The 25,695-nt window shown below is 46.4% G+C and overlaps 1 protein-coding gene across 1 annotated transcript; it reads left to right on the forward strand.

Moving 5' to 3' along the window:
- Positions 1-1,149: 1,149 nt before the first annotated feature.
- LMO2 (LIM domain only 2) lies at positions 1,150-25,479 on the forward strand. Its single transcript, XM_064365041.1, has 4 exons — positions 1,150-1,941; positions 13,537-13,756; positions 18,832-19,047; positions 24,479-25,479. Exons 2-4 carry the CDS (start codon positions 13,716-13,718, stop codon positions 24,696-24,698), a joined length of 477 nt encoding a protein of 158 aa, XP_064221111.1. The 5' UTR covers positions 1,150-1,941; positions 13,537-13,715; the 3' UTR covers positions 24,699-25,479.
- The last annotated feature ends 216 nt before the right edge of the window (positions 25,480-25,695 follow it).

The raw sequence follows: 25,695 nt of genomic DNA on the forward strand, positions 1-25,695 counted from the left end.
CATTAGGGTATTGCAAGGACCTAGGAAAACACTCTATGTAAAGCTCATAGTATAAGCCTGACAACAAGGAAGTTTCCAGGTAATTGCTCACCAAGGGGCAACTCAATTTCTGCTTCCTCCAGAAAGCCTTCCATGCTGATGTCCACGCTGATCTCTCCCTAATCCAACCTGATAGCAGTTTCGGTCAGCACCTCACTATTGACCGTGTATTTGTTCTCCATTACAAACGTGTTCATTTTGACTTCCAAGTAAGAGAAAAAGGTCTTGGAAAGAAGTGATTGCATTTTACCTGGCTTTCCTACTGACCTGCTCTGTCATCTTCCTCTTCATTTGGGGGGAACTGAGTTTATTTCCCTAGGTTGGCAAATACATGGCATACGTGCCAATATTTTCCCATCCCGAAACCTTAGGACACACACCAGTGTTACCCTCTTCTCTCCAGAACCTGGGTCCACACTCACAATTTTTCCTAACATCATACTTTGGACAGTATCTACCAACTTATCTAATTAAATATGTATTGAGTACTTCCTAGGTACCATCCCCCTTGGTCAGTTTCTAGAAGTTAAAACTGTGGACATCTTGTATCTGCCCTTATGGAACTCATCCCTTAGTGGAGAATACAGACAATACACAGATACACGGATAAGCAAATATCAAGTAGTGACAAATAGAATGAAGAAAATTGAATAGCAGTGTGTTAGTGCCTGGGGAGGAGGCTATTTTTCAGATCAGGTATCCAGGGAAAGGCCTTCTGAGGTTCTCCCTTGATCTGGGAGATTGGATATGGGCCTAAGAATATGTATTGCTAACATGCAAATGTAGGAAATTTGGGAAACACTGGCATAGTGAATGAGGTGAGGGCAGAGAGTCAAGATGTAGGTCTAAATTCCATGGATTCTAAATTGCATCAATTCTCCTACATTTATGCAGCTATATGACCCTGGGAAAGCTTGTGAAACTTCTCTGTTTCCTTCTCTGTAAAATTGGAATACTACTACTGATCACAGGAGGTTGTTATCAGGACCGAATAAGATCAAGTATATAAAATGCCTGGCACATAATCAGTGCTCAATAAAAGGTGGGTATTATTTGCAACAGTTAGGTCCATCTATTTATAACAGTAATCTTTTGTTTGAGTCACTCAAGAGACAAAGCCAATAAATGTCACTAGGTAATACAGTGTCTGTGTGTTGGCTTTTGCCTCATGAAGCTCTTCCTCTTGAAAAATAAATTCTCAAAAGACCTTCCTGTGAGGAAGAACGCCTGAGTGTAAGGAATAAGGGTTGTGTGGCTCTGTGGTTTAGGCTTGTTTAAGATTTGCAAGGGCTTTGGCCTAAGTTCCTCTCCTATCAAATGGGAACCAGGCTACCTGCCCTTTTACACTCATGGAGGATTTCCGAGACTCGGAGGGATAGGAGATTTGCAAAGCATGAGACACACACAGACACAGACAGAAAAGCCACTTTCGCAGACCGGCAGGCGCATCCAACTGCAAGGCCAGCTGATACACCAGCCCTGCTCGTTTGGAAAAGGGCTGACTCCTTCACATTTACAAGCTGGGCTGGTACGTGAAGAAGAAGAAGAAGAAGAAGAAAAAAAAAAAGTCGGCAGGAAGCAGCCTCTTCAACCAGCAAAGAAACCGTTAGAAGCCATCCCTGCGCCCTGATGCCAAAGTTCCGCCTGCCCCACCCGCCACGCTATCAAGGACACCCGCCTGCTATCAGAAAGCCCTGGGGGTCCTTTTCCCTAGTTTATCAAGGACCTGTGGAAACATTTCTCTAACTGAAGATAAGAATTCTTTTTTTTATTCTCTCTCTTTTCTCCTTTCTCCTTCTAGCTGTCTAAATCAGAGGGTTCCTCTCATTTTCTTTCAGTAACAACCACTCTGAAAAGAAGATATTTTTCAACCTGGACTTGAAGTAACTAGTGGAGAGGCAGGTAAGGTGAGTTCAATTAATTCATTTGTTCATTCATTCCTTCCTTCCATAAATAATTATTGTATGCTTACTGCATGCCAGAAACTGGGCTAAGAAGGCTCTTGGATTTAATCCTGGGCAGAATGAGCTTGTAGTCTTTGGGGAAGCCAGACTGCACTTAACAATGACAAAATGTAGAATTATAAATTGTGATCTGAACTCGGAGTGAGAGCATGCAAATCTGAGCTAAGAGAGAGTGTGTATAATAATTTTTTAGACTTGGCTCTTGCCCTCCAAGTGGGGGGTTTTCAGGTTTAAAAAGATGCCTCAGGGCCTAGAAGACTCCACTGCCATTCCATGCCATTCCAAGTCACAGTTGCTTGACCCTTGCGAAGGTGAGGATGGAAATGACTTATTGGAGTGATAGAGAGGCTAGCATAAACCTGCCAAGACCTCCTTCAAGGTTCAGTTCATTTTGCAAAAGTTACCAGATAAAAGGTATTTCCGATGGAGGGCCACGTAGGAAATACAAATGGAATATTTGTTAATAGCTCTTCCTTTGTGAGATATGACCCAAGGCGGCCTTCTGCAATGTGATGGGAAGCACTGTAGCCTGAAAGCATGAGAGGAGTCAGCAGGCCCACAGCAGCCCCAGAGCCTTTGGAAAGGGCTCTGGCCTGAGCAGGTATTCAAGATGCTCTGCTTAGCTGAGACCCGCCCCTCTTCCACCACTGCCACCCCAAATGGAGCTGGGACCTGCTACACTCTAACTATTGGATTCTCAGAGAAAAGGGTAGATGTCTAGAAGAAAGTTGAGTTCCTAAATGCTGTGGCTTTGCGTAATAACAAACTGCACTCTTGTTTTTTGTTCTTGGAGCCAAGTGGGCTTCTGCAAAGAAGTTTATCCAGAAGTCAGGGATGAGTACTGTTCAAAAAGGCCTAAGTGGGCAGGCATTGCCATTGAGTGAACTGAAGAATACCTTGGAGCCATGAGACTGGTTTCACCATAACACTGAGGTTGTCAAATGGGTCCACAGATGAACCTGAGACGATTGCGAGCTCCTTAGAACAATAGGTAAAATTCTGCACGTAGAAGCAGAGGTGGACCTAGGGAATGGTCTTTAACTTTTGTCACATTTTTTGGGGGAGATGGGGGTTAGATAGACATAAAATGTAACATTTAATCACTCCCAGGTATACAGTGCAGTGACATTAAGCACATATTGTTGTGTGACCATCACAACTATCTAGCTCTAGAACTTTTTAATCTTTTCCAACTGAAATGTTGTACCCAGTAAACAATAGCAATCCCCTCCCTCTAGCTCCTGGCAACCACCATTCGACTTTCTGTCTCTATGAATTTGTTTACTCTTAAGTACTTCACAAAAGTAGAATCATATAGTCTTTGTCCTCTTGGGACTGGCTTATATCACTTAATGTCTTCAAGTTTCATTCATGGTGTAGCTTGTGTCAGAATTTCCTTCCTCTTTAAGGTGGAATAATATACATATATAGGTACACACGTATATGTATACGATGTATAGTATATACATATATATTATATATAATGTGTATATATGTGTGTATGTGTATATCACTTAAAAAATCCATCTGTTGATAGACACTTGTTTGCTTTCACCTTTTGACTATTGTGGATAATACTGCTATGAACATGAGCGTACAAATATTTGTTTGAGTTGCTGTTTTCAATCCTTTTATGTGAATAGAATTGCTAGATCATAGAGTAATTCTGCTTTTAATTTTTTGAGGAACTGCTATACTGTTTTCAGTAATGGCTGCACCATTTTACATTCCCACCAGCAATGCACAAGTGCTGCAAACCCTCCAGATCCTCACCAATACTTGTTAGCACTTGTGCATTAGCCATCCTAATGGGTATGAAGTAGCATCTCACTGTGGTTTTGATTTGCATCTCTAATGACTAGTGATGTAGAACATGTTTTCTTGTGCTTTTTGGCCATTTGTATGCCTTCTTTGGAGAAATGGATATTCAAGTTCTTTGTCCATTTTGAAACTGGATTGGTTAAATCCAGAGAGAGCCTGTCTCACTCTGTCACCTAGGCTGGAGGCACGATCTTGGCTCTGTTGTCCAGGCAGTGGTGCGATCTCAGCTCGCTGCAACCTCTGTCTCCCCTCCTGGGCTCAAGTGATTCTCCTGCCTCAGCCTCCTGAGTATCTGCAATTATAGACACACACTATTATGCCCAGCTAATATATATATTTTTTTTAGTAGAGATGGGGGTTTCACCCTGTTGGCCAGGCTGGTCTCAAACTCCTGACCTCAGGCGATCCACCCACCTTGGCCTCCCAAAGTGCTGGGATTACAGGCATGAGCCACAGTGCCCAACCTGTGTATTCTAGATCTTAATCGCTTATCAGGTATATAAATTGTAAATATATCCTTTCATTCTGTGAGTTGCCCTTTCACTCAGTTGATGGTGTCTTTTGATGCACCAAAGTTTTAAATTTTGATGTAGTCCAATTTACCTATTTCTAATTTTGTTGCCTGTGTCTTTAGTGTCATATCCAAGAAATCTTGCTAAATCCAAAGTCATGAAGCTTTTCCCCTATGTTGTCTTCTAAGAATTTTATAGTTTTAGTTCCCAGGTTTTTAAAAGGTCTGTGACAATACATGGGCCACCTTCAATAATGATTCTGGGGAGGCCTTCCTCACCAATGCAAAGACACTCAGGGCTTTGTAAATATCAGTGTGAATCTAGGAATTGGGCAATTGATAACATGGATATGATGTTCGAAGGCTTCAATTCAAAAGGAATTATTAAGTATCTCCAAATTTATATCAGTATCCTGGGAGCTAGTGAAGATGAAAACCATGGTCTCTCTTCTCCAAGGACTTAAGGCAAGGTGCTGCAGGCACACATGTGAAATTATTGCATTGCAAGGCAGAATCTAATGAGGCACCTAGCTAGGCACTAGTACCAAGAGCTATAAGAACTCAGAAAGGGATCACCATCATGAGCTTCAGGGGACAGAGAAACCTTCAGGGTAAAGATAGCTTGATCTGGGTCCACATTGGGCAAGATTTGGAGAAGCAGAGAAGACCGGAGAGGATTTTGTACTAACTGCAATAATCATTGCCATTTATTGAGCACCTACTATGTTCCAAGCACAGTGCTCTGCCCACTGCATACATTATCTCAATGACTACCCCAACCCTATATTTGTCATTGTCTCTATTTTATCATTGCAAGCACTGAAGCTCAGAGATTTTCCTAAGATGACCCAGACAGTAAGTTGTAAAGCAGAAACTGGAAGCCATGTTTATTTATCTCAAAGCCTCTACTCTTAATCATTCTACTATTCTAGTACCAAAGCTTTCAAACACAGAGAAAGCAGACATCTCCAGTAGAGAGAAAAGAATAAGACAGTGCACCGAAATGGGTACAAGAAATGTATTTAAGATCAGAGAAGAGAGCAGGCTGGATGGGAAGGTTCTGGGTCCAGGACTGTGGGATGTAAAGCTGGATCAATGGAGTGAGCAGGATTACAGGGTGCCTTTAGTGGAAGCATGGGAAATTTGGTCTTGACCTGCTAGAATGACAGAATCACACATAGAACTTCAGCTCTAACCTTCCAGTCTGCCGCTTTTCTCTATAAAATGAGAAAATTGAGGTCTCAAGAGGTTAAGCGACTTGTGGATGGTCATAGACGACAGAGAACATTGCAAATTTTTGAGCGTGGTGTTGACAGGGAAGAAAACAGTATTCCAGATCAGTTAGTCTGGCAGTAAAACACATGAGGGGCAACTGAAGGGAAGCAGTGAAATTGGCAAAAAAAAAAAAAAAGCCAATCAGCTCTTTCTCTGTCTTTTTGTTTTTTGGTTTTTTTTCATTTGTTTGTTTTGCCAAAGGACACCTCCCTCAACAATGGGCAGATCTAGGGAGCATCACAGATGAGATTCCAGCTCTATTCCTTCTTGTTGAGGTTTGTCGCTTAAGAATCTGGAGACGGGTTGGATGCAGTGGCTGATGCCTGTAATCCCAGCACTTTGGGAGGCTGAGGAGGGTGGATCACCTGAGTTCAGGAGTTCAAGACCAGCCTCACCAATATGGTGAAACCCTGTCGCTACTAAAAATACAAAAATTAGCCAGGCATGGTGGTGTGTGCCTGTAATCCCAGCTACTCAGGAGGCTGAGACAGGAGGATCACTTGAACCCGGGAGGCGGAGGTTGCAGCGTGCCAAGATGGCGCCACTGCACTCCAGCCTGGGTAACAGAGCGAGACACCATCTCAAACAAACAAAAAAGAATCTGGAGACAGGTTGTAGGGGCAATGCCATCAGAAAGGTCAGAATCACCTTCCCCTGCCAGGCTCAGTGCCCTCCAATGGCGTAAATGCCGGAAGACATAACTTCCAAGACACTCCCTCCCCCAGGCAAGGATGTTGACCCTACCTTACTTGAACTAAGCCCTTGTAGGGCAGAACTCCAGTTATCCATCTATGTCCAGCCAAGAAAACCCTGCCCTGATTGACTATTGTCCTCTGAGTTTCTCTTTGCTCAATTAATTCTAATAATAGCTGCCATCCGTTAAGCACTTATTCCATGTTGATCACTGGGCTCAGCATTTGGCATGCGTGATCTCATTTTATTCCTACAGCCCTGTAATGAAGATATTCTTATCCCTGTTTTGCACATGATGAAATTGAGGCTCAGGATTGTTAAATAATTTGCCTAAAACCATGTAGTTAAGGAGCCAAGACTCAAACACAAGCCTTTCTCTCTCCAAAGCCTTTGCATTTACTCACGTGATTGACTGCATTCTACACTTTAGTCCTTGTAGAGGGTAGAGGTTCTGCAGTGGAGAGTCAGACTTCAAAGAATTGAGAGTCAGGCCTTGTTGATTCCAGACACCACCTGTATCTCTGTTCCTGGGAGCCAGGAGCCTGATCTCTTTCCCAAACCAAACTCTTGGGTCCAAATATAAATGGTATCTGGATCCTTGTTCTTATCCCAGTAATGATGCTCAAGAAAAACAAAGGAGCTTCAAGTTCTTTCTTCACTTTCACCTAGAGGGCATCATGCAGGCATGGTTTGGGCAAGAGGAGTGGTGTTGCCATTTGTACAGTCATTCTTTCCATGAATATTTATTGAGGGCCAGCCACACGTTAGGCACATTCTAGGTGCTGAAGACACAACTGGGAACAAGTCAGAGAGTTCCTATCCGCACAGTGCTTACATTCTAGCTGGGAGGAAAGGCCTAAACAAAACACACACCAAAACCCTGCACATGCATCTGTAGTAAAGAGCAAGGAGTGATGATGCTGCGAAGAAAAACACAGCAGGATAACGGGGATGCAGAGTGAGGAGAAGCAGGAGTTTATAAAGCCCTTCTGAAGATGAAATATTCTAACAGAGACCTGAATGAAGTTCATGGGAGCCATGGAGTGATCCAGGGGAAAGGCATTGCAAGCAGAGAAAAGGGCAAGTGCAAAAGTCGTCCAGTAGGCGTCACCTTGGTTTGTTTTAAGGACTAAAAAGGCCAGTGTGGTTCAAGCAGCCAGAGTGAGGGGCATGCTGGAGAAAAGGACAGGTGGGTCGTAGAGGCCAGATAATAGGGCCTTCTGGGCCACAGTGAGTTTGGATCTCAAATATGCTTTGCCGGGGTCCCAGGCACTGCGGTGTGTCACTCAGGTGTGGTACCTCTGCGTAGCTACAGAGAGGGGAGAGACTGCATAAATAAAGAGCACAAAGACAGCTCGGTGAGTCAGTTCACCTAGCTCTGACTCCTACCTTGAACTTGAAGTGGCAAAGAAAGTCCAGGGTTTGGTACCCAAGAGAGAAAGTGGGGGAAGGTTTGATGATGGCCTGGGGCAGAAGAAGGAGTTGTTGACTCTGTATGTCTCATTTGCCTTGTCCATCAAAGGGTTTGAATTATCAGTGGGTGCTCAAACTTTTTTTTTTTTTTGAGACGGAGTTTCACTCTCGTCACCCAAGCTGAAGTGGAATGGCATGATCTCAGCTCACTGCAACCTGCGCCTCTCGGGTTCTAGCGATTTTCCTGCCTCAGCCTCCCAAGTAGCTGGGATTACAGGCACTGGCCGCCTTGCCTGGCTATTTTTTGTATTTTTAGTAGATATGGGGTTTCACCATGTTGGCCAGGTTGGTCTCGAACTCCTGACCTCAGGCGATCCACCTGCCTCGGCCTTCCAAAGTGTTGGGATTACAGGTGTGAGCCACTGCGCTGGTGGCTCAAACATTTCTAAGTTAGAATCTCTTTCTATAAGCAAACACTTCCATAGAAGCAAAGGATATTTATACATGCCCTATTGAATATGTGCCACTTTACTCTCCGAGCACCTGATCTGCTTTATTTCACAGAATCCTTAGAACAGCTCCAGGAGACAGGTACTCTGAATATTCTCACTTTACAGATGTGAAAGCTAAAATGCAGCGAGGTTGGGTGACATGCTCAAGGTCAATGAACTCAGAACTGCTACAGTGGGAGCAGGGGTGGGTGAAGCCCACTAGGGAGATGCTTCCAAATTCCTATTGCTCCAAGGAGCAAGCTAGGAAATCCCATTTCTCAGGGCCCTTCCACTAGGACACATTATGAGCTTAACTCTGCTAAGACCTCATGCAGAATGTGGACATTTGGGGGCAGCTCCTTCAGAGCTTTGTTTTGCCTCTTTTATTAATTGTAAATGGTGATTTGGAAGGTGTTGGAAGGGGGAAAATCTGATGAAGAACTCACGGGTGTGGCTGAAGCAGTCAGTGTAGCAGAGAAGCAACGGAGCTGTCAGCAGCTTACCCAGTCCCCAAAATGGGCACAGTCCTGCATTTCTGGCCTGAGGCCTGCCGAGGTCTTAGATGAACTTCAGCTCTTTCTACAGCACCCCGGTCTCAGCACTCTTTGGCGGATGTCCTGATTGGTTGGGAGATTGTTACTTCCTAATACAGTGGTGATTACTTCTGAAAGGTGGGGTAATACCAACAGCTATCATTTCTGACCATTTACTGTGCACCATCACTGTGCAAAGGATTTTTATACATATCCTATTGAATCCTCTCAAAACTCCTGTGAGGCAAGCAGGCACCCCAGCAGCCTCATCCTAGTTCTGGCCTTGCTGACTTTATGATTGCCTCCACCCTCCATTTGACAGGTACAGAAACAGGTTTAGAGAGGTGAAGTAAATTCCCCGAGATCACACAGCTAGCAAACAGCTGAGCTTCTGTGCTCATTCTAAGGTTCAGTTGATATGGATTTGTAAAAAGACGTATTTTAGGCTCTTTACTATATAGAAAACCTCATTTATCTATCACTAAGGTTACTAATAGGCCTAACATTCTGTGAAAACTTATCTATCAGCTGGTCCTTAAATGTTCTGAAATGAGTCTGAGCGTGAGATGCCTGAGACAAGTGAATAGTTGAAAAAATTCTGGATGGGAGCTGAAACCCTATTAAGATGGATCTTGATTTTTGTTCCTGAATACCACATTCAGAAACAAAATGTCATGTTTTTGTATATGAATGTCACAAGTGACAAAGCATATGTTGCAACTTTGCTTCTAATGGTTGAAAAAAAAAAGAGAGAGGTACATTACCATAATGTTGGGATTTTCTCAATTATATTTGCATTTTCATACCTATCAGAAGTCCATTTTAGCAAAGGAATGTAGCCTTAGTCACTTGAAACTGCTCTACCCTAGAAAACAATTGTAAATGTAATAAACAAAAAGAATAGAAAATGCCCGCGGTTGGTGGTGGGGGAGATTCATCTGGGGTCAGAGTCATCATGTAGATTGATTCATTCTTCTTCTAGCATTCTTTTTCAGGAAGGAAAACTTGAAAATTTTCTAGACTTTAGGATATTTAAGATTTCCAAGGAGTTAGGGGAAAGGGAAAAGGAATTAAATTTCAGTCCCACTGGCAGGGATCAAACAGAGATTTCCTCTACTCTGAAAGAACCATTTTACAAATTCCAATCACCTCATAGTTCTGAGTCTCTCTTCTGCATAAGGCATGTACAAGTTGTTTTGGGAGGATACAATAAGGTCATAATTGCCTTAAAATTATTCATAATAAAAACACATTTTGAGACTTGATTCTAAATGTTAAATTTGAGCGATTTAATTGCCCGTTGAATAGGAATGAAATCCCACCGGTAGACAGTTATTTCTTACAACCACTGTGTGTGAAATTGAAATCTTAAGATACCATTTCAAATATTCACCTTCTCTAAAGAAGTTCTCCCCAAAGAGTTGTGAAAGATAAGACACTGACCCAAAGTCATATGCAGTAATCTCTTTTTCCTTACACACTCAGGTCAAAGTAGAAGCACATTATTAACAAGAAACTTTATGCCCTGAAGTTGGCTGTTCTGAGGTTACCGCTTGGAACCCAAAAATATATTTATTTTAACAACTGACTTGAGCCCCATGCAAAACTGTAACAAGGAAAGTAGTAATTTATCAGATTAAATAAAAACAAGCAGATGCAAGCAGATCACTTACTCACCACGATAATGAACATTCAAATGGAAAATGTTGACATGTTTTATTTAGGAGAAGAAAGAGATGAGGGGAAGGGATCCTGTTTCCTGCTTTTAAAAAACAGGAAATAGTTTATAAATTGGGTGGGCAATTCTTATCTTAAACCCCCACTTCACCTTTAAATTTAATTTCAAGCTCTTTTAAAATTATCTTAATGATGCCCTTTGCTATAGCAGCTGCCATTTATGAGTGCTTACTATGTATCAGTTGCTTTTCATGCAAGCAACCTCATATCTGTTATTAGCCTAAGGCCATTACAAACCTACGTGCCACCCTTTTGTGCATTAACTCATATCATCTCCACAACAGCTTACGCAATAGGTTCTGCCATCTCCATTTTACAGATGAGGATACTGGGAATTTATTGACTGACTGGAGATGGAGTCTTACTTTGTCACCCATGCTTAAGTGAAGTGGCACAATTTCGGCTCACTGCAACCTCTGCCTCCTGGGTTCAAGCGATTCCCCTACCTCAGCCTCCGGAGTAGCTGGGATTAAAGGCATACACCACCACAGTCAGCTAATTTTTGTATTTTTAGTAGAGATGGGGTTTCACCATGTTGTTCAGGCTGGTCACAAACTCCTGACCTCAAGTGATCCACCCGCCTTGGCCTCTCACAGTGCTGGGATTACAGGATACTGGGAGTTTAAATTCCTGCTGGGAGCCCAGGTTCAGGTTCATTCACGCAGGTGGCCAAAGGTGGGTTAGAATCCAGGTAGCCTGACTCCAGAGCCACCACCGCACATTGCTTCCTCAGATTAAGTAGTTTTCCTAGGCCATGCTAGCTAATAAGTAAGAGGCTAAGTCAAACCCAGGCAGCTGGGTCCCAAAATTCCAGCATTTAGCCACCACATTGACTGTTTACAAGTAGGTGAATTGTTCATCACAACCTGTATGTTTATTTTCATTTCTGATAGAAATGAAAGTAGTGTGGTAGGTTGCATATTTATCATATAGTTTAGGCTTGTCTAAAATTTCTAGGAATTTTCTTTTTTAAATTAAAAATAAGGGTCTATCAGGAAAAAAGTGGTTTTTGTTTTTGTTTTTTGAGAAACAGTCTTGCTCTGACCCCCAGACTGGAGTGCAGTGGTGCAATCATGGCTCTCTGCAGCCTCGACCTCCTTGGCTCAAGCAATCCTAGTACCTCAGGCTCCTGAGAAGTAGCTAGGACTTCAGGCAAGCACCACCACGCCCAGCTAATTATTTTTATTTTTAATAGAAATGGGGTCTCACTGTGTTGCTCAGGCTAGCCTGGGCCTACCAAAGTGCTGTGATTACAGGCATGAGCCACTGACTGAGCACAACCAAAAAAAAAAAAAAAGAAAAGTCTTTTTGTATACTGAAGACTCTGCTTGGACAAAAATGTGCTCTTCAGGCTTCCTTTCACACACACACACACACACACACACACACACACACACAGCTTTTATAGTCATTAGACACCCAAGCCTTGGGACACAGGGACAGAGAATGACAAGAGCATGCAGGCTCTTGTAGTAAACGCTGGTTATACTTGTAACAAGTCCATGAAGCTTTGGCTCTGAACAGGGAAAATGAAGCATGCAGGGATTCACTTCTGACTTCAACTACCACCTTTCAGGGTGAGCTCAGCCAGGCCCGTGGTGCTGTCTTTAAAATGGGAACAAAATACGTATGCCTATGATCCAGACTGATCATATAAAACCATGGATCCTGAAAGTACTTGGCAGTTCCCTCCTTGCAAGCCTTAATGACTGGCATCTCACCCAAATAGGCCTGAATGCAGATATTTTCAAGGAACTCTGAGGCCCAGGAGAGCCAAAGTTTTTCTCCATCGAAGGGCAGACTACAAGCCTCCTCCCCTTCCCCTCTGCTTCCTGCCTCTTTCTAGAAGGAGGCTGGAGTGGGGGGCGAAGCCTGAACCCCCAAATCAAGTCCCCTTCTTTATGCCTGATCCAGGGCAAAATAATCTCCCCAATACTGTTCCTGACCATTGGAAAAGCACTTTCTTTGGTCGGGGTCTCACTCTGCCACCCAGGCACTGGCACTTTACATGGGGGGCAGTTTAACCGCATTAGTCCGCATTCTGAAAGATGCTGAGGGAGGGGATTCCGCCACGAGCCGACTGAGAGGATCCCCGACCCCGCGTGGTCCCTCCCCTCCACCCTCCCTCTGGGATTAGCTGCCCTGGCTCTGCTCAGGCGTCCCCAGCAGTCCCGGCCCGCACAGACCCATCGCCTCTGCAGAGCGCGGCCGCAGCCGCGTCCGGGACAGCCCGGTGCACCGGGTCCGTGGACCTGGGACCTCGAACCCAGGACGGACGCAAAAGCCACTCGGAACACTTGCATTTCTGTAGGTGCTTATTTCTCATTCTTGTCTTTTCTTGGTTGATCGAACTGTTCGTGGGTTACTTTCTGCCTCAGTTAAACTGAAAGGGAAAGGCGGAAGAGGGGAAGCTCTGAAGAATGATTTAGTGGCTGCCCAGCCTCCTCTCCAAGGAGAGGTGTTCGAGCGGCTCTCCCCGTCCCCGACACTGGCCCCTTTAAGAAACCAAGTCAGTCCTGATGCTGCTGTTTGTATTGCTAATCCCCAGGAGCCCCGTTAAAAAAAAAAAAAAAAAGGAAGAAAAAAGGGGAGGTGGGGGGACCGGGCAGCTGTCTCTTTAAATGTGATTTCCTTCTATTGTATTTGAATCGTGATCAGGAAAAAGGAAATGAAACCAGAGACAGAGGGAAGCTGAGCGAAAATAGACCTTCCCGAGAGAGGAGGAAGCCCGGGGAGAGACGCACGGTCCCCTCCCCGCCCCCAGGCCGCCGCCCCCTCTCTGCCCTCTGCGGCGAGCTGCGCTCCGAGACCCGGGCCGAAGGTGCGAGGGGCTTGGGGCGGCCGGGCGGGCGCGCACCATCCCCGCGGGCGGCGCGGAGCCGGCGACAGCGCGCGAGAGGGACCGGGCGGCGGCGGCGGCGGGACCGGGATGGAAGGTTAAGTCCTGAGCAGCAGCAGCAGCTGCAGCCTTCCGGGGCCAGGCTGCGCGCCCCGGCCCCCGCCTCGGCCGTGGCGCGCCCGCAGCCCGGTGATTCGCTCTCTCTCTTTGGCGTTTGAAGGGAGCGCGGTGACTGTCCTTGAGCGCGGAGGGGCGAGCTCGCCGCCGGAGCGCCAGAGCAAGCGGAGGCGCAGGAGCGGCGGCGCCCGAGCACCCGAGGGGGTCCGAGCCCCGGCAGCCGGCCAGCCCCGCGCGACAAAGGGAGCGCCCCCGCCGCCCGGCACGCCGCCTCCCTCCCCAATGTCCTCGGCCATCGAAAGGAAGAGCCTGGACCCTTCAGAGTAAGTGCGGCGCCCCTGCCCCTGCCACCCCCGGTGTCCACGGCCTCGCGCCCCGGGGCGGCGGGGGAGACCTGGGCGGCCCGCGAGGGGGCTCCAGGTGCGCGCCCGCGGCGTGCCCTTGGCCCCCTGTGCCAAGCGCGGGGCTCCCCCCTTCCTCGCGGGTGACTCCGGGGGCGCTGGGAGAGGGACTGGGAGGCGGGCGGCAGGGCGAGGGGTCGGCCCGGAGTCTCTGCGGGCCCCTCCAGGCTACCGGGACGCTCCCCAAAGCCACCGCGGGCCAGAAAGTTTGCACGGGAGCAGGCACCAGGGAAGCCCGGAGGCGCGCAGGTGCAGTCGGAAGAGCGTTCGGGCGTCACTGCTCCCTTCTCCCCTCTCGCTCCGTCTCGGCCCTTTCTCTTTGTCCATTTGGTCTTGGAAAGGGGAACATTCCAAGTGGAGGCCTCCGGGGTCCCCAACGGCCGCCTTCCCGGTCCGCAGGTGGAGCCGCTACCAGCAGCGCGGGTACCGGGCGGGTGAGGGGTCCGACCGACCACCTCGGAGCTGGCTCTGGGCCTCCAGGGATTTCTAGAGCAGCGAAATCCGGAGTTAATCTGAGTACGCGTACCCCTCCTCGGGGTCCACCGATGGGGCCTGTGAACCTCGAAAGTTAGTGCACGATTTTGCGTGTAGGTTAATTCTTCTGGGGAGCAGAGTCTCAGTTTTTAGCATAGTCTCAAAAGGGTTTGGGGTCAGGGAACCAGGGCTGTAATGAGCATTGGCCGCATCTGTTTTCTGAGCCTCGTACCGGTTTGGAATGTTTCTCTATCCCTAACCCATTCTTTAGTGTTAACATGGGGAGCAGGGGGTGTTTAAGATATCATTTTCCTGTCAACTCAAATGCCATTTTAAGAGTCATTAGCTGTCTGGTTTTGAGAATTTTTATTCCTTTGAAGTCCCCATCTAATCCTTTGAAGGGATTTGTTACACAAGACCAAAGGAGCTGGTTAATGACTTGTCCATTTGTGCTTTTAAGAGACATTTGTTTTGTTTTGTCTTTTCCTGCTTTAAAAGAACTGTGCTTTCCTGCTTGAAATACCGCACGCGCGCGCGCGCGCGCACACACACACACACACACACACACACACACCCGCTTCAATTTCGGCTATGGTGTTTATTTACCTGGGTTTTACCCTCAGTTACCAGCATAAAAGCTCAGCATGTTCTCATAAAACACAGGAAGTACCACCATCCAATGAGAATATAAACATCACTATTCAGTCTTGAAGGTTAAGACACCAGTTCTATAATGAGCTAGGTTTGTTGTAGCAAAAACCCCCACTTCCTTCAACAAATTCTCAGAAGAAAAATAACATTCCTTTTTAAAAGTATGTTTATGCAAACAATGGGTTTAAAGGGTGGTTTGATCACGTTTTAAATAAACAACAATTAAAACTGAGCTCTGAGTTTCAGAGACTGAGCAAGATCATAGTAATACAATAAGGGAGTGAATTGGATGAATTGGTGCCTAATGCCTTTTTGATCAGTAGAATTTAGTCACTAATCCTTTCAATAGAAGATAAATCTGAAGGTTTCAGTTCCCTGAAGGAAGTTTGCTTCTTTCAAAGTTTGTGCTTTCTCACTGAGGTTATAAAACTGAAACATCCTAACTTCCTAACACCGCAGGTATCTACTGCTGGAGGCTCACCAGCTCTTTCCTTCACTTTGCTATTTGCCCAATGAAGACAGGTTCTAATCAAAAAGGGACAAGCTGGTTGAGAAATTGCTGCAGTGCATTCTCCCCACCCGTTAGAAATTGTTATGAAATTATCCCAGAAATCCAGGCTGAAGTGATACTCAGGTGTAATATTCAAGATAGGCTCTGGGAGAATATAAAATATTAATTTGAGGGTGAATCAATCTCATTCAGTCATTGTCTTGGATTGTCCACTAAGTATAATGTGATATTATCATTAATTAATTATAGAAAGACAGAGCCAATATCTTATACTTTACTTCTCCATCTCATCTCAGGCCATCACCATAATAACTCTTTTACTTTACATTCCTCCTGTGGTCCAGTATCCTGCCAGATTCTTCATCGTGTACTTCCTCAAAGCCAACTTGGGTCATTACAATCAGCATCTCCAAATTACAGATGGAGACTTGCCTAGCTATATGCAAATGAAACATTTGGACAGAAAGTCAGCCAGAATTCATGAACACAGAGATTCCCTTGCTATGCCATTGCTGGCCCCCGCTGCCTCCTGTGAGTAACAAGAGCAGTTCATTTGAATTCCAGGCAGTTTTGCACCAGCTAAGGGCAAATTCTCCTCTTTCACAGTCCTTTGGCAGCATCCAATGTGGTCAAGTTTCCATGAGTGTTTTGGAAAGCCCAGAGTAAGACCATGGGCTGTGGAAAGAGAAGAGATGCAATTCCCAGTTGATACACATGAAAAAGCCAGGGTATTAGTTATTAGAAGGGAGAATGGTAGTCCTTATATACGATCTGTAGAAACAAGGGAAAGAAAGCAAGCCTTCAGTGAATTCTTAAAACTACAGTCGGCCGGGCGCGGTGGCTCAAGCCTGTAAAGCCTGTAATCCCAGCACTTTGGGAGGCCGAGGTGGGTGGATCATGAGGTCAAGAGATTGAGACCATCCTGGTCAACATGGTGAAACCCCGTCTCTACTAATACAAAAAAAAAATTAGCTGGGCATGGTGGCGCGTGCCTGTAATCCCAGCTACTCAGGAGGCTGAGGCAGGAGAATTGCCTGAACCCAGGAGGCGGAGGTTGCGGTGAGCCGAGATCGTGCCATTGCACTCCAGCCTGGGTAACGAGCGAAACTCCGTCTCAAAAAAAAAAAAAAACAAAAAAACAAAAAACTGCAGTCCTGATTTTTTTTGAGCTAAGGTCTCACTATGTTGTCTTGCCTAGAGTGCAGTGCTCACTGCAACCTCATCCTCTTGGGTTCAGGTGATCCTCCCACCTCCTCCCACCTCAGCCTCCTGGGTAGCTGGGATTACAGGCTCATGCCACCAAGCTTGGGCAGTTTTTTATATTTTTTGTAGAGTCAGGGTTTTGCCATGTTGCCCAGGCTGGCCTCAAACTCCTGGGCTCAAGTGATCCTCCTGCCTTGGCCTCCCAAAGTGCTGGGATTACAAGTGTGAGCCTCTGTGCCTGGCCATTTTTTTCCCCCCAGATAAACTAGCTTGAGCTTTACATTTACTTGTTCCAAAGATGATAATCTCATGAAGTGCAGTTACACTGTGGACATGGCTTTGGCACTCCTAAATATTCATAGGGAATACTTCATACTTTGCATGACAGAATCACCTCAAGTCGTCAGAGTATTATAGACATTGAGCCACCTGAGTCTCCTGTCCCGAAATATAATGGCTGCTGGGCTTTTTGGACACAGACCAATTAGGACACAAGGTCACCTGGTAAGTTAGTGCCGGTTAGAAATAGGAGACATGGGCCGGGCCCTGTGGCTCACACCTGTAATCCCAGCATTTTGGGAGGCCAAGGCGGGTGGATCACGAGGTCAAGAGTTTGAGACCAGTCTGGACAACATAGCGAAACCTAAATCTCTACTAAAAATACAAAAATTAGCTGGGTGTGGTGGCAGGCACCTGTAATCCCAGCTACTCAGGAGCTTGAGGCAGGAGAATCTCTTGAACCCTGGGAGTGGAGGCTGCAGTAAGCTGAGATTCTGCCACTGCACTCCAGCCTGGGCAACAAGAGCAAAACAGAAAGAAAGAGAGAAAGAAAGAAAGAGAGAGAGAGAGAAAGAAAGGAAAAGAAAGAAAGAGAGAGAAAGAAAGGGAGAGAGGAAGGAAGGAAGGAAGGAAGGAAGGAAGGAAGGAAGGAGAGAGACATGGATTTATACCTGTAGTGTATCCAGGAAGAAAAGGTCCATTTTTTGGAACATATAGATTTTTAAGAAATAGATTTGTGTTTAAGTAAGGTTCCAGAGGACACTTGCTAATTATTACAAATAAATAAGTATTAAGTGTTTCCTATGTCCCATTTGCAGGACACTAGAATCATTCCTTCCACTCCTTCATTTTCTTTTGGCAAAGTTATTGATTTTTTAATGTAAAAGAGTATTGAGATTCCGGTGAAGCCAAGTGGGCAGGAGATACTATGCATGGCATGTTAACGAAGGAACACACGCCACAGCCTACTAACGACTGCTGGATTGAGATGTCACTGTCTGTTTAACTGCCTTCCACTCTCTCTGAAATAATCATTGCCCCCTCTTCATTTTCTTCCTTAAATCAACTTCATCCAAATCAGTTTTACTATTATAAAAATGTTCAGGTGAGGAAAGACAGGCCTATTTGATGTTCTTCATAAATGTAACAACAGCCTTACGGTCTGGGATTTTCCTTTAAGAATTCCTTCAGTAGAAAGAATGGAAAATGGGATCTCTTTAAAAAAATACAATTAGGAGAATTCCTATTATATTCTGAAGGAATTTTTAATTTGGCAAGAGAAAGCAACCTAAAATAATTTTTGATTTCATTCTTCTTTCTTCCTCACCTCTGCTTTTGTGCGGTTGGAAGGACTGGAGGGGGCATGGAAATTATAAACAGGGGATTTGCAGATTCTTAGCACTCTGGGTCATCCACTGCCCTGGTGGTGAGTGACTTTTAGTCCAGAGTGCCTCCTCTGAGGTTAGGCAGTGCCCTTGGGTCCGGGATATAGGAGGAGAAAAACGAGGGAGCTCTGTGAAGATAGAGACGGAAGGTCAGCGGGGGGAGTGAGAAAGAGCAGAAGGAGACCAGAGGTGCCCAGGTGGTGCTGGGCATGGGCTGGGGCACAGTGCCACCTGCAGTTGCCTTTGATGCCTCTTGGTGCCCTGCATTTACTTAGAGATCTAGGGCGTAAGGTCTAGCTCTCTCCCGTCTTAACCCAGGGTGGTCTGGGTCTCTGCAGTCAGTCTGGCCAAGGGATGTATTGTACCATCCCTTCTCCCTTAGGTCACCAACAGGCAGTCAGATGAGGTGCCCTGTCTGGCCCAAACTGATCTCAGCCCCTCAGTGCTGGTCTCCTTCTGGTGAGGTTGTTCCTGATGCTTGGCCTTCTCTCCAGGGAACCAGTGGATGAGGTGCTGCAGATCCCCCCATCCCTGCTGACATGCGGCGGCTGCCAGCAGAACATCGGGGACCGCTACTTCCTGAAGGCCATCGACCAGTACTGGCACGAGGACTGCCTGAGCTGCGACCTCTGTGGCTGCCGGCTGGGCGAGGTGGGGCGGCGCCTCTACTACAAACTGGGCCGGAAGCTCTGCCGGAGAGACTATCTCAGGTACCCTCCCTGGCACCCCTCTGCGGCCCTCGGGAGGGAGGCCGGGTGGTCATGGACATCTGCAGTCTGTGCGTGTTGCCCTGACCCTGCTCCAGGCTCAGACACCACCTGTACAGTGAGGTCAGGCTGCAGAGGCTGAGTCTCAGCTCCCGTGCTGAGAAGCATAGGAACTGGGGGTGTTTCTATGTTTGGAGGAGGACTCCGAGGAGCTCATTTGAGTGCTTCAGAACAAACACACACACACACACACGACAAATATTCTTTTGTATGACTCCAGTATTATATGATGAGAAATTTAAAAATAGAAAGCGTATGGAGCTCCAAGCATTGACTCATAGCAGGAAGGCAGTCTTCAAAGGACATAAGGGCAAAGGCCCTGCAGGCAGTTGGAGGTTCGAGTCCCAACACCGTTGCTTCCCAGCTTGGTGGCCTTGGGCAAGTGACTTAACCTCCCTAAGCCTCAATTTCCTCATCTGTAAGCTGGGGATGATAATACCACCTAGCTCTACAGACATGGGGAGGATTTGGTGAAACAGTGCAGATAAATGACTTGGCTTGGTATGGATCAAATAGGTGTTAGCTGCTCTTATAACTTATCCTCATGACATAATAATTATTTTCCAATCTAATGAGCAAAGGGATGGAAGAATGGAAGGGTAAAATAGGAACTTGACAATGTCAAGTAAGACAGGAGCTGAGGGCCAGGCGCAGTGGCTCACGCCTGTAATCTCAGCACTTTGGGAGGCCGAGGTGGGTGGATCACGAGGTCAGGAGATTGAGACCATCATGGCTAACATGGTGAAACCCCGACTCTACTAAAAATACAAAACGTTAGCCAGGTGTGGTGGCGCGCACCTGTAATCCCAGCTACTCGGGAGGCTGAAGCAGGAGAATCACTTGAACCTGGGAGGCAGAGGTTGCGGTGAGCCAAGATGGCGCCACTGCACTCTAGCCTGGGCCACCGAGCAAGACTCTGTCTCAAAAAAAAAAAAAGACAGGAGCTGAGAACATCTCCCATGCTCTGGGCCATTCTATTGGCCATCCGAATTTTCCAGCACTCTGAATGCCTTTGCCTAGAATGTATTAGCATTTCTAGTTTCCTATGAGCTGCTGTGAAGGTAACTCTCTCTGTGCCCTCTACTGTCAGATCTGCTCAGCTGTGTAGCTGTCAGTATGTCTCCGTCTTCCTGGAGCAGAGGGTCTGTGAAGCATGCTTCCCTGATACATCAGGACCATCCAACCCATGGAAGCTTGTTGAGACCTTAGCGCCCTTGGCTACTGGGCCAGCTTTTCCTCCCAAACCTGCCCTCAGAGCATTTTACGTCACAGAAACCAAACCAAAAACTGCAGGTAGTTTCGCAGTGAAGGAAGCTTGTTAATTTACCTGAAGACTGATGGAATAAGCTTTTCCCCTTCTTGAATTCCCAGATAAAGTCCTTGCAGATATGGTGGTTCCAAGAAAATAAGTAGGGTTTTTCAATGATCATACTTATAATTGTGGTCAGTTTTCTTTGTTTTTAAGTCACAAAAAATAGAACTGGGATAAATACAAACCTGGTTTTGCTCACTCCCAGTTTGCCAAGTCAGTGAGAAGGCAGACGAGGCGGATAAATGATTCCCATCGGACCCTTGACTCTATCCCTGTCAAATCATTTGAATCTTATTAAATGAAGTGCAGATAGAGTAAGGTCAGAAGAGCCCGGCTTCTCCCTATCTCTACCGTTTTATATAACACTCAGGAATAAAACCAGTGCTGCCTGGGCTTGTTAATCCTTTCTATTTTCAAAAAGGAGAGGAAAAAAAACAGTCTAGATGAACCCAATGTTAATTAACTTATGTCTTGGTGACATGAAATAATTCTTTTCCTGCCATATTCCTAGGCAACATGTTAATTAACTCTGCATTAGTGCAGGCATTTCCAGCCATCCTTTAATATTTATATTATCGTTATTAAAATGGGCAGCAGAGAGCTTAAGATGGGACACCTCTTGACCAAGGAGAAAAATTGTCTTTTGCTTCAGGGATGGTCCTTTAACCACGGTCCTGTTTACTTAGATTCTTAGTATATCTGGCAGGAGCTAATTTATTTTATTTTATTTTGAGACGGAGTTTCACTCTTGTTGCCCAGGCTGGAGTGCAATGGCGTAATCTCGGCTCACCGCAACCTCCGCCTCCCGGGTTCAAGTGATTCTCCTACCACAGTCTTCCTAGTAGCTGGGATTACAGGCACCTGCCACCACACCCAGCTAATCTTTTTGTATTTTTAGTAGAGATGGGATTTCTCCATGTTGGTCAGGCTGGTCTCGAACTCCCGACTCAGCTGATCCGGCAGGAGCTTTTAACAAGGCAAGTTGGAAGAGTGGCTGAACAGACCCTCTGATGGAGTTGAGTTCTTCACCCCTAGGATAATTTGTCCCCTTGAGGATTTCCAATGGCTGAGTTGCATGTTACAGTTCTTTTCAGACATTTAGCTTCAAATATTCATGAGGCCCCCGAGCAGAACCTCAACTCTGCCGCTGTATTCTATTGTTGGGAACCCCAGAGCAGCTGTTCACGTCTGTGCTGAGCCAGATCTCCTTGGATCCCTTTTCACCAGTTTGTGTGCTGGGAGTGGTGGGCTGGTGGTGATGGCAGTGGTTTTGCTTCTAACAGCCAGCACCTGCATCTGTTAGAGCTAGAAGTATGCCTGCCCCGACTAGACCCCCAGCAGACCTTAACCAATGACAGACGTGGTGGGAGTACCAAGCCCTGCAGCCTTGCCTGAAGCCAGGCATAACTTATATTCCAGGGTCCCTCCCCTCCGAGGCACTTTGCCTGAGGTTGCAACTTGGCCTGGCTTCCTTCCCTTCCCTCCAGCCTCCCCTGCTGCCTTCCAGGTTTTTCCTGAGAATGCATCATTCATAAATCACTTGCACATAAATCCTTGCCTCGGGGGCCACTTCTGGGATGTCCAGCCTAAGATACCAATTCTTGGTGCCAGAAATTAATGCTCAAGTTAGGGGTCGAGTCCTGGTTGATTTTTAACTCATATTAGAATCTCAGCATCCCAGAGCTGGAAGGGGCTGCAGGGGGCTACTCTTTCAGTTCCCTTGCTTTACAGCTTAAGTCACAGAAGCCTGTACAGGGGATGCCATTTGCTCAGGTCACCTGGCCAGTTAGAGGTGATTCTGGGACCTGAACTTGTCTCCCACATACTCATCCTTTGTCCTTCCCTTCATTAGCTGCCTGATGTGGATTATAATTTACCCCCTGACTTTCCTTTAATAAGCTCCCTCCTTCCATAAGGATCACACACCCCAGGCAGTTGGATTCATTCCATGCACACTGTTTCCTCAGTCGTTCATCCTTGCTCAGGCCCAAACTTAACTTACTGAACAGTCAGGAAACCAGAACTGTCTTTCCACTCCGTGACCTCCAATGTGGCGGTCACCTGCAGCTCCACCATCTGCTATGTTGGGATAAAATGTTCTCCCCAAGTAATGAGTTTGCTCCCAGGTGGTGCTTTGAAAACACTCAGAGATCTTCAAATGGGAAGCAGGATTCAGAGGAAGATCAGCTGGTCCTGGACCGAACGATGAGCTCTCTACTCACAGACCGCCTCTTCTCAATTCCATTAATTTTGCCCAAATATTACAAAATGTGTCAACCACCCTACATCCCCTACAACCTCTCAGAACATAGCAATTGATTCTCTGATATCCTGAAATCAATCAGAACTTCCAATAAGAACAAGCATTCACCTGAAACTGTCCTAAAGGTTTTATGTAGAAACCACCTGCTAATATGCTATGTTTTCAGCCGTGAGTGAAAATTGCTTCCTGCGGCAAGACTGGCGCAGCTGGGAATACACCCAAGATGTGTTAAAACCTAACCAGCGTTGGCGTAGCCCTTGACCATGGGTGCCCTGACATGCTTCGTTTGGTCGTTCTAACAGCTGAGTAGGGTAGAGCCGATGATGGCCCATTTCACTGAGGCTCAGAGAAATCAGAGGCCTCTGTAGGGTCACTCAGGGCTGGTCCGGGACATTGAAGCCGGGCCTTCTCTGCTTCCAGTACTTGTGTTACTGCACTTTTGCTGTTGATTCTCAAACTTTAGCCCGCATTCAGTCCTCCGGAAGTGCCCATTAACACAGACTGCTGGGCCTTCTCCCCAGGGGGTCTCGGTTGGGTGGGGAGGGAGGAGGGCTGAGAATTTGTATTTCTTTTTTTTTTCTTCTTTCTTTCTTAATTTTTTTTTTTTTTTGAGTCAAGATGTGGCTCTGTGGCCCAGGCTGGAGTGCAGTGGCACGATATCGGCTCACTGCAACCTCCACCTCCCAGGCTAAAGCCGTCCTCCCACCTCAGCCTCCCAAGTATGAATAGCTGTGACTACAGGCATGCACCACCGCACCTGGCTAATTTTTGGATTTTTTTGTAGAGACAGAGTTTTGCCATGTTGCCCAGGCTGGTCTCGAACTTGTGAGCTCAAGTGATCACCTGCCTCGGCCTCCCAAAGGGCTGGGATTACAGGCGTGAGCCACTGGGCCCAGCCTGAGAATTTGTATTTCTAACCTGTTCACAGGCAGTGTGGATGCTGCTGGTCCCAGGACCAAAGCTTTGAGAACCATGTACTGAGCCCTGCCATGTTCTGTCTCCCCCTTGACACTGAATACTGCCTGAAATAAGTGACTGATGAACAGGCTTGGGAGAGTCTTGATTTAAATGTCAGAAAAGAAGTTTCCCTTTTGACTCATGCCAGTGGGGCAGCAAGGACCATGAATTAAGAGCTTCCATTCAGGGTGGAGAGCTGCTGTTTGTCCTCCTTATCTCAGAGGCACGATGAGCTGCAGCACGTTTTCTGTGGAACTCCCCATGTCCCAGCACGTGGGGCCCCAGTGAATAATCAGGTGGAGATATGCTTTGCAGCTTATGGAGATATTCAAGGCCAGCTCTCCCCATGAGTAGCATCAGCAGCTGTTGACATGATAGAGTTTGGGAGCCTCAGAAGAATGCCCATTTTATTGCTGTCCTGGTCAGTATCCTCTCAAAGGGGCCCCTCGGGTCTCACTCCAGCTGCTCTTCTGAAATGAGGGTTCCCCTGGGAGGAGACAGGTAATACTTGCCTAACTCCTTATCGTAGATCACATCATCTGAGAGTCTCCCCCACAGAGGAGGAGCCAGGGGGCAGCCTAGTGGAATGGGGAACGGTTGCTGCTGACCAGGAGAGGGCTCAAAAAAGGGAGGAGTTTTGCCAGATCCAAATGCCAGTTTCATCTGGGTTTCCTCTGCCTGCTGGGAAAGACTGCACTAGCCGACCTTCCTTCTGGATCCGACCTTTCCGGGCTTCCTGACATCCTGAAAGTCTGGCCTCCTTTCTGGGGCTCATCCCCAAGCCCTGCCTTCCAGGATTGTCCCTTTCACTGCCTTCTTAGCTTTTTTTTCTTTTGCCCCAGGCTTTTTGGGCAAGACGGTCTCTGTGCATCCTGTGACAAGCGGATCCGTGCCTATGAGATGACGATGCGGGTGAAAGACAAAGTATATCACCTGGAATGTTTCAAATGTGCCGCCTGTCAGAAGCACTTCTGTGTAGGTGACAGATACCTCCTCATCAACTCCGACATAGTGTGCGAACAGGACATCTATGAGTGGACTAAGATCAATGGGATGATATAGGCGTGAGTCCCCCCGGGCATCTTTGGGGAGGTGTTCACCGGAGACACTGTCTCCATGGCGTCTTCACTCATAGGCACCTTGGGGGTTTGAGGGGGGGGTGAGGGATTTCTTAGGGGATGGTAGACCCTTACTGGGTACCAAGACATAGCATCCAAGTGGCATAATGCAAGGGCTGACACTTCAAGGTGACAGAAGGACCAGCCCTTAGGGAGAACTTACGGCCACAGCCCAGCCATAGTAACTGACATGATTAGCAGAAGAAAGGAGCATTTAGGCGCAAGCAGGCGCTGTGCTGTCATGATGGTTTCATATCTACAGATAGGGAGTTGTTGTGTAAAGACTTGTGACTTTGATGCTTGCAGACTAGAGACGTGCAATTGATTTCTTTCCTTCCCGGCTTGTGTAACACCCCTGTTTCAATCACCGTCCTCCACACTAGAGAAGGACAGACTGGAGAGCGGCCATTCTTTTTTTCTGGGCCACCTTTCCAAGGCCTTAAGCTTTGGACCTGAGGAAAACCGCGTGGAGACACATTTTGGTTGAGAATGGAAACCACAACTTTTAACCAAACAATGATCTAAAGCAATGCGGATGAATCACTGTTTTTAGACACCTTCATTTTGAGGTGGGGAGTTCCACAGATTGTTTCTATACAGATATAAATCTTAAAAAAAAAAGTTGTTCAACTATTTTATTATCCTAGATTATATCAAAGTATTTGTCGTGTGTAGGAAAAAAAAAAAAACAGCTCTGCAGACTTAATAAAAATGACAGACTGAAATGCAGTGTTGTTTATTTGCTTACGACTTATAATTTGGGATGGCGGGGAAATGGTCCACGTTTTCTGTTGTAAAAGAGAAGCAAATACACAATTTACTCTTAGGTCAAATAAAAACTATGTGTTGCAAGGGTTTGTATGAGGCAGGCACATTTCTATATTACTGGCAATTATATAACAGGTCATCATGTAGCTCAGAGGGATGTAGAATAATTAAAT

Source organism: Aotus nancymaae, unplaced genomic scaffold (genome assembly GCF_030222135.1).
Source record: "Aotus nancymaae isolate 86718 unplaced genomic scaffold, 86718_ANA_hifiasm-v0.15.2.pri h1tg000059l, whole genome shotgun sequence".
NCBI classification, from domain to species: Eukaryota; Metazoa; Chordata; class Mammalia; order Primates; family Aotidae; genus Aotus; species Aotus nancymaae.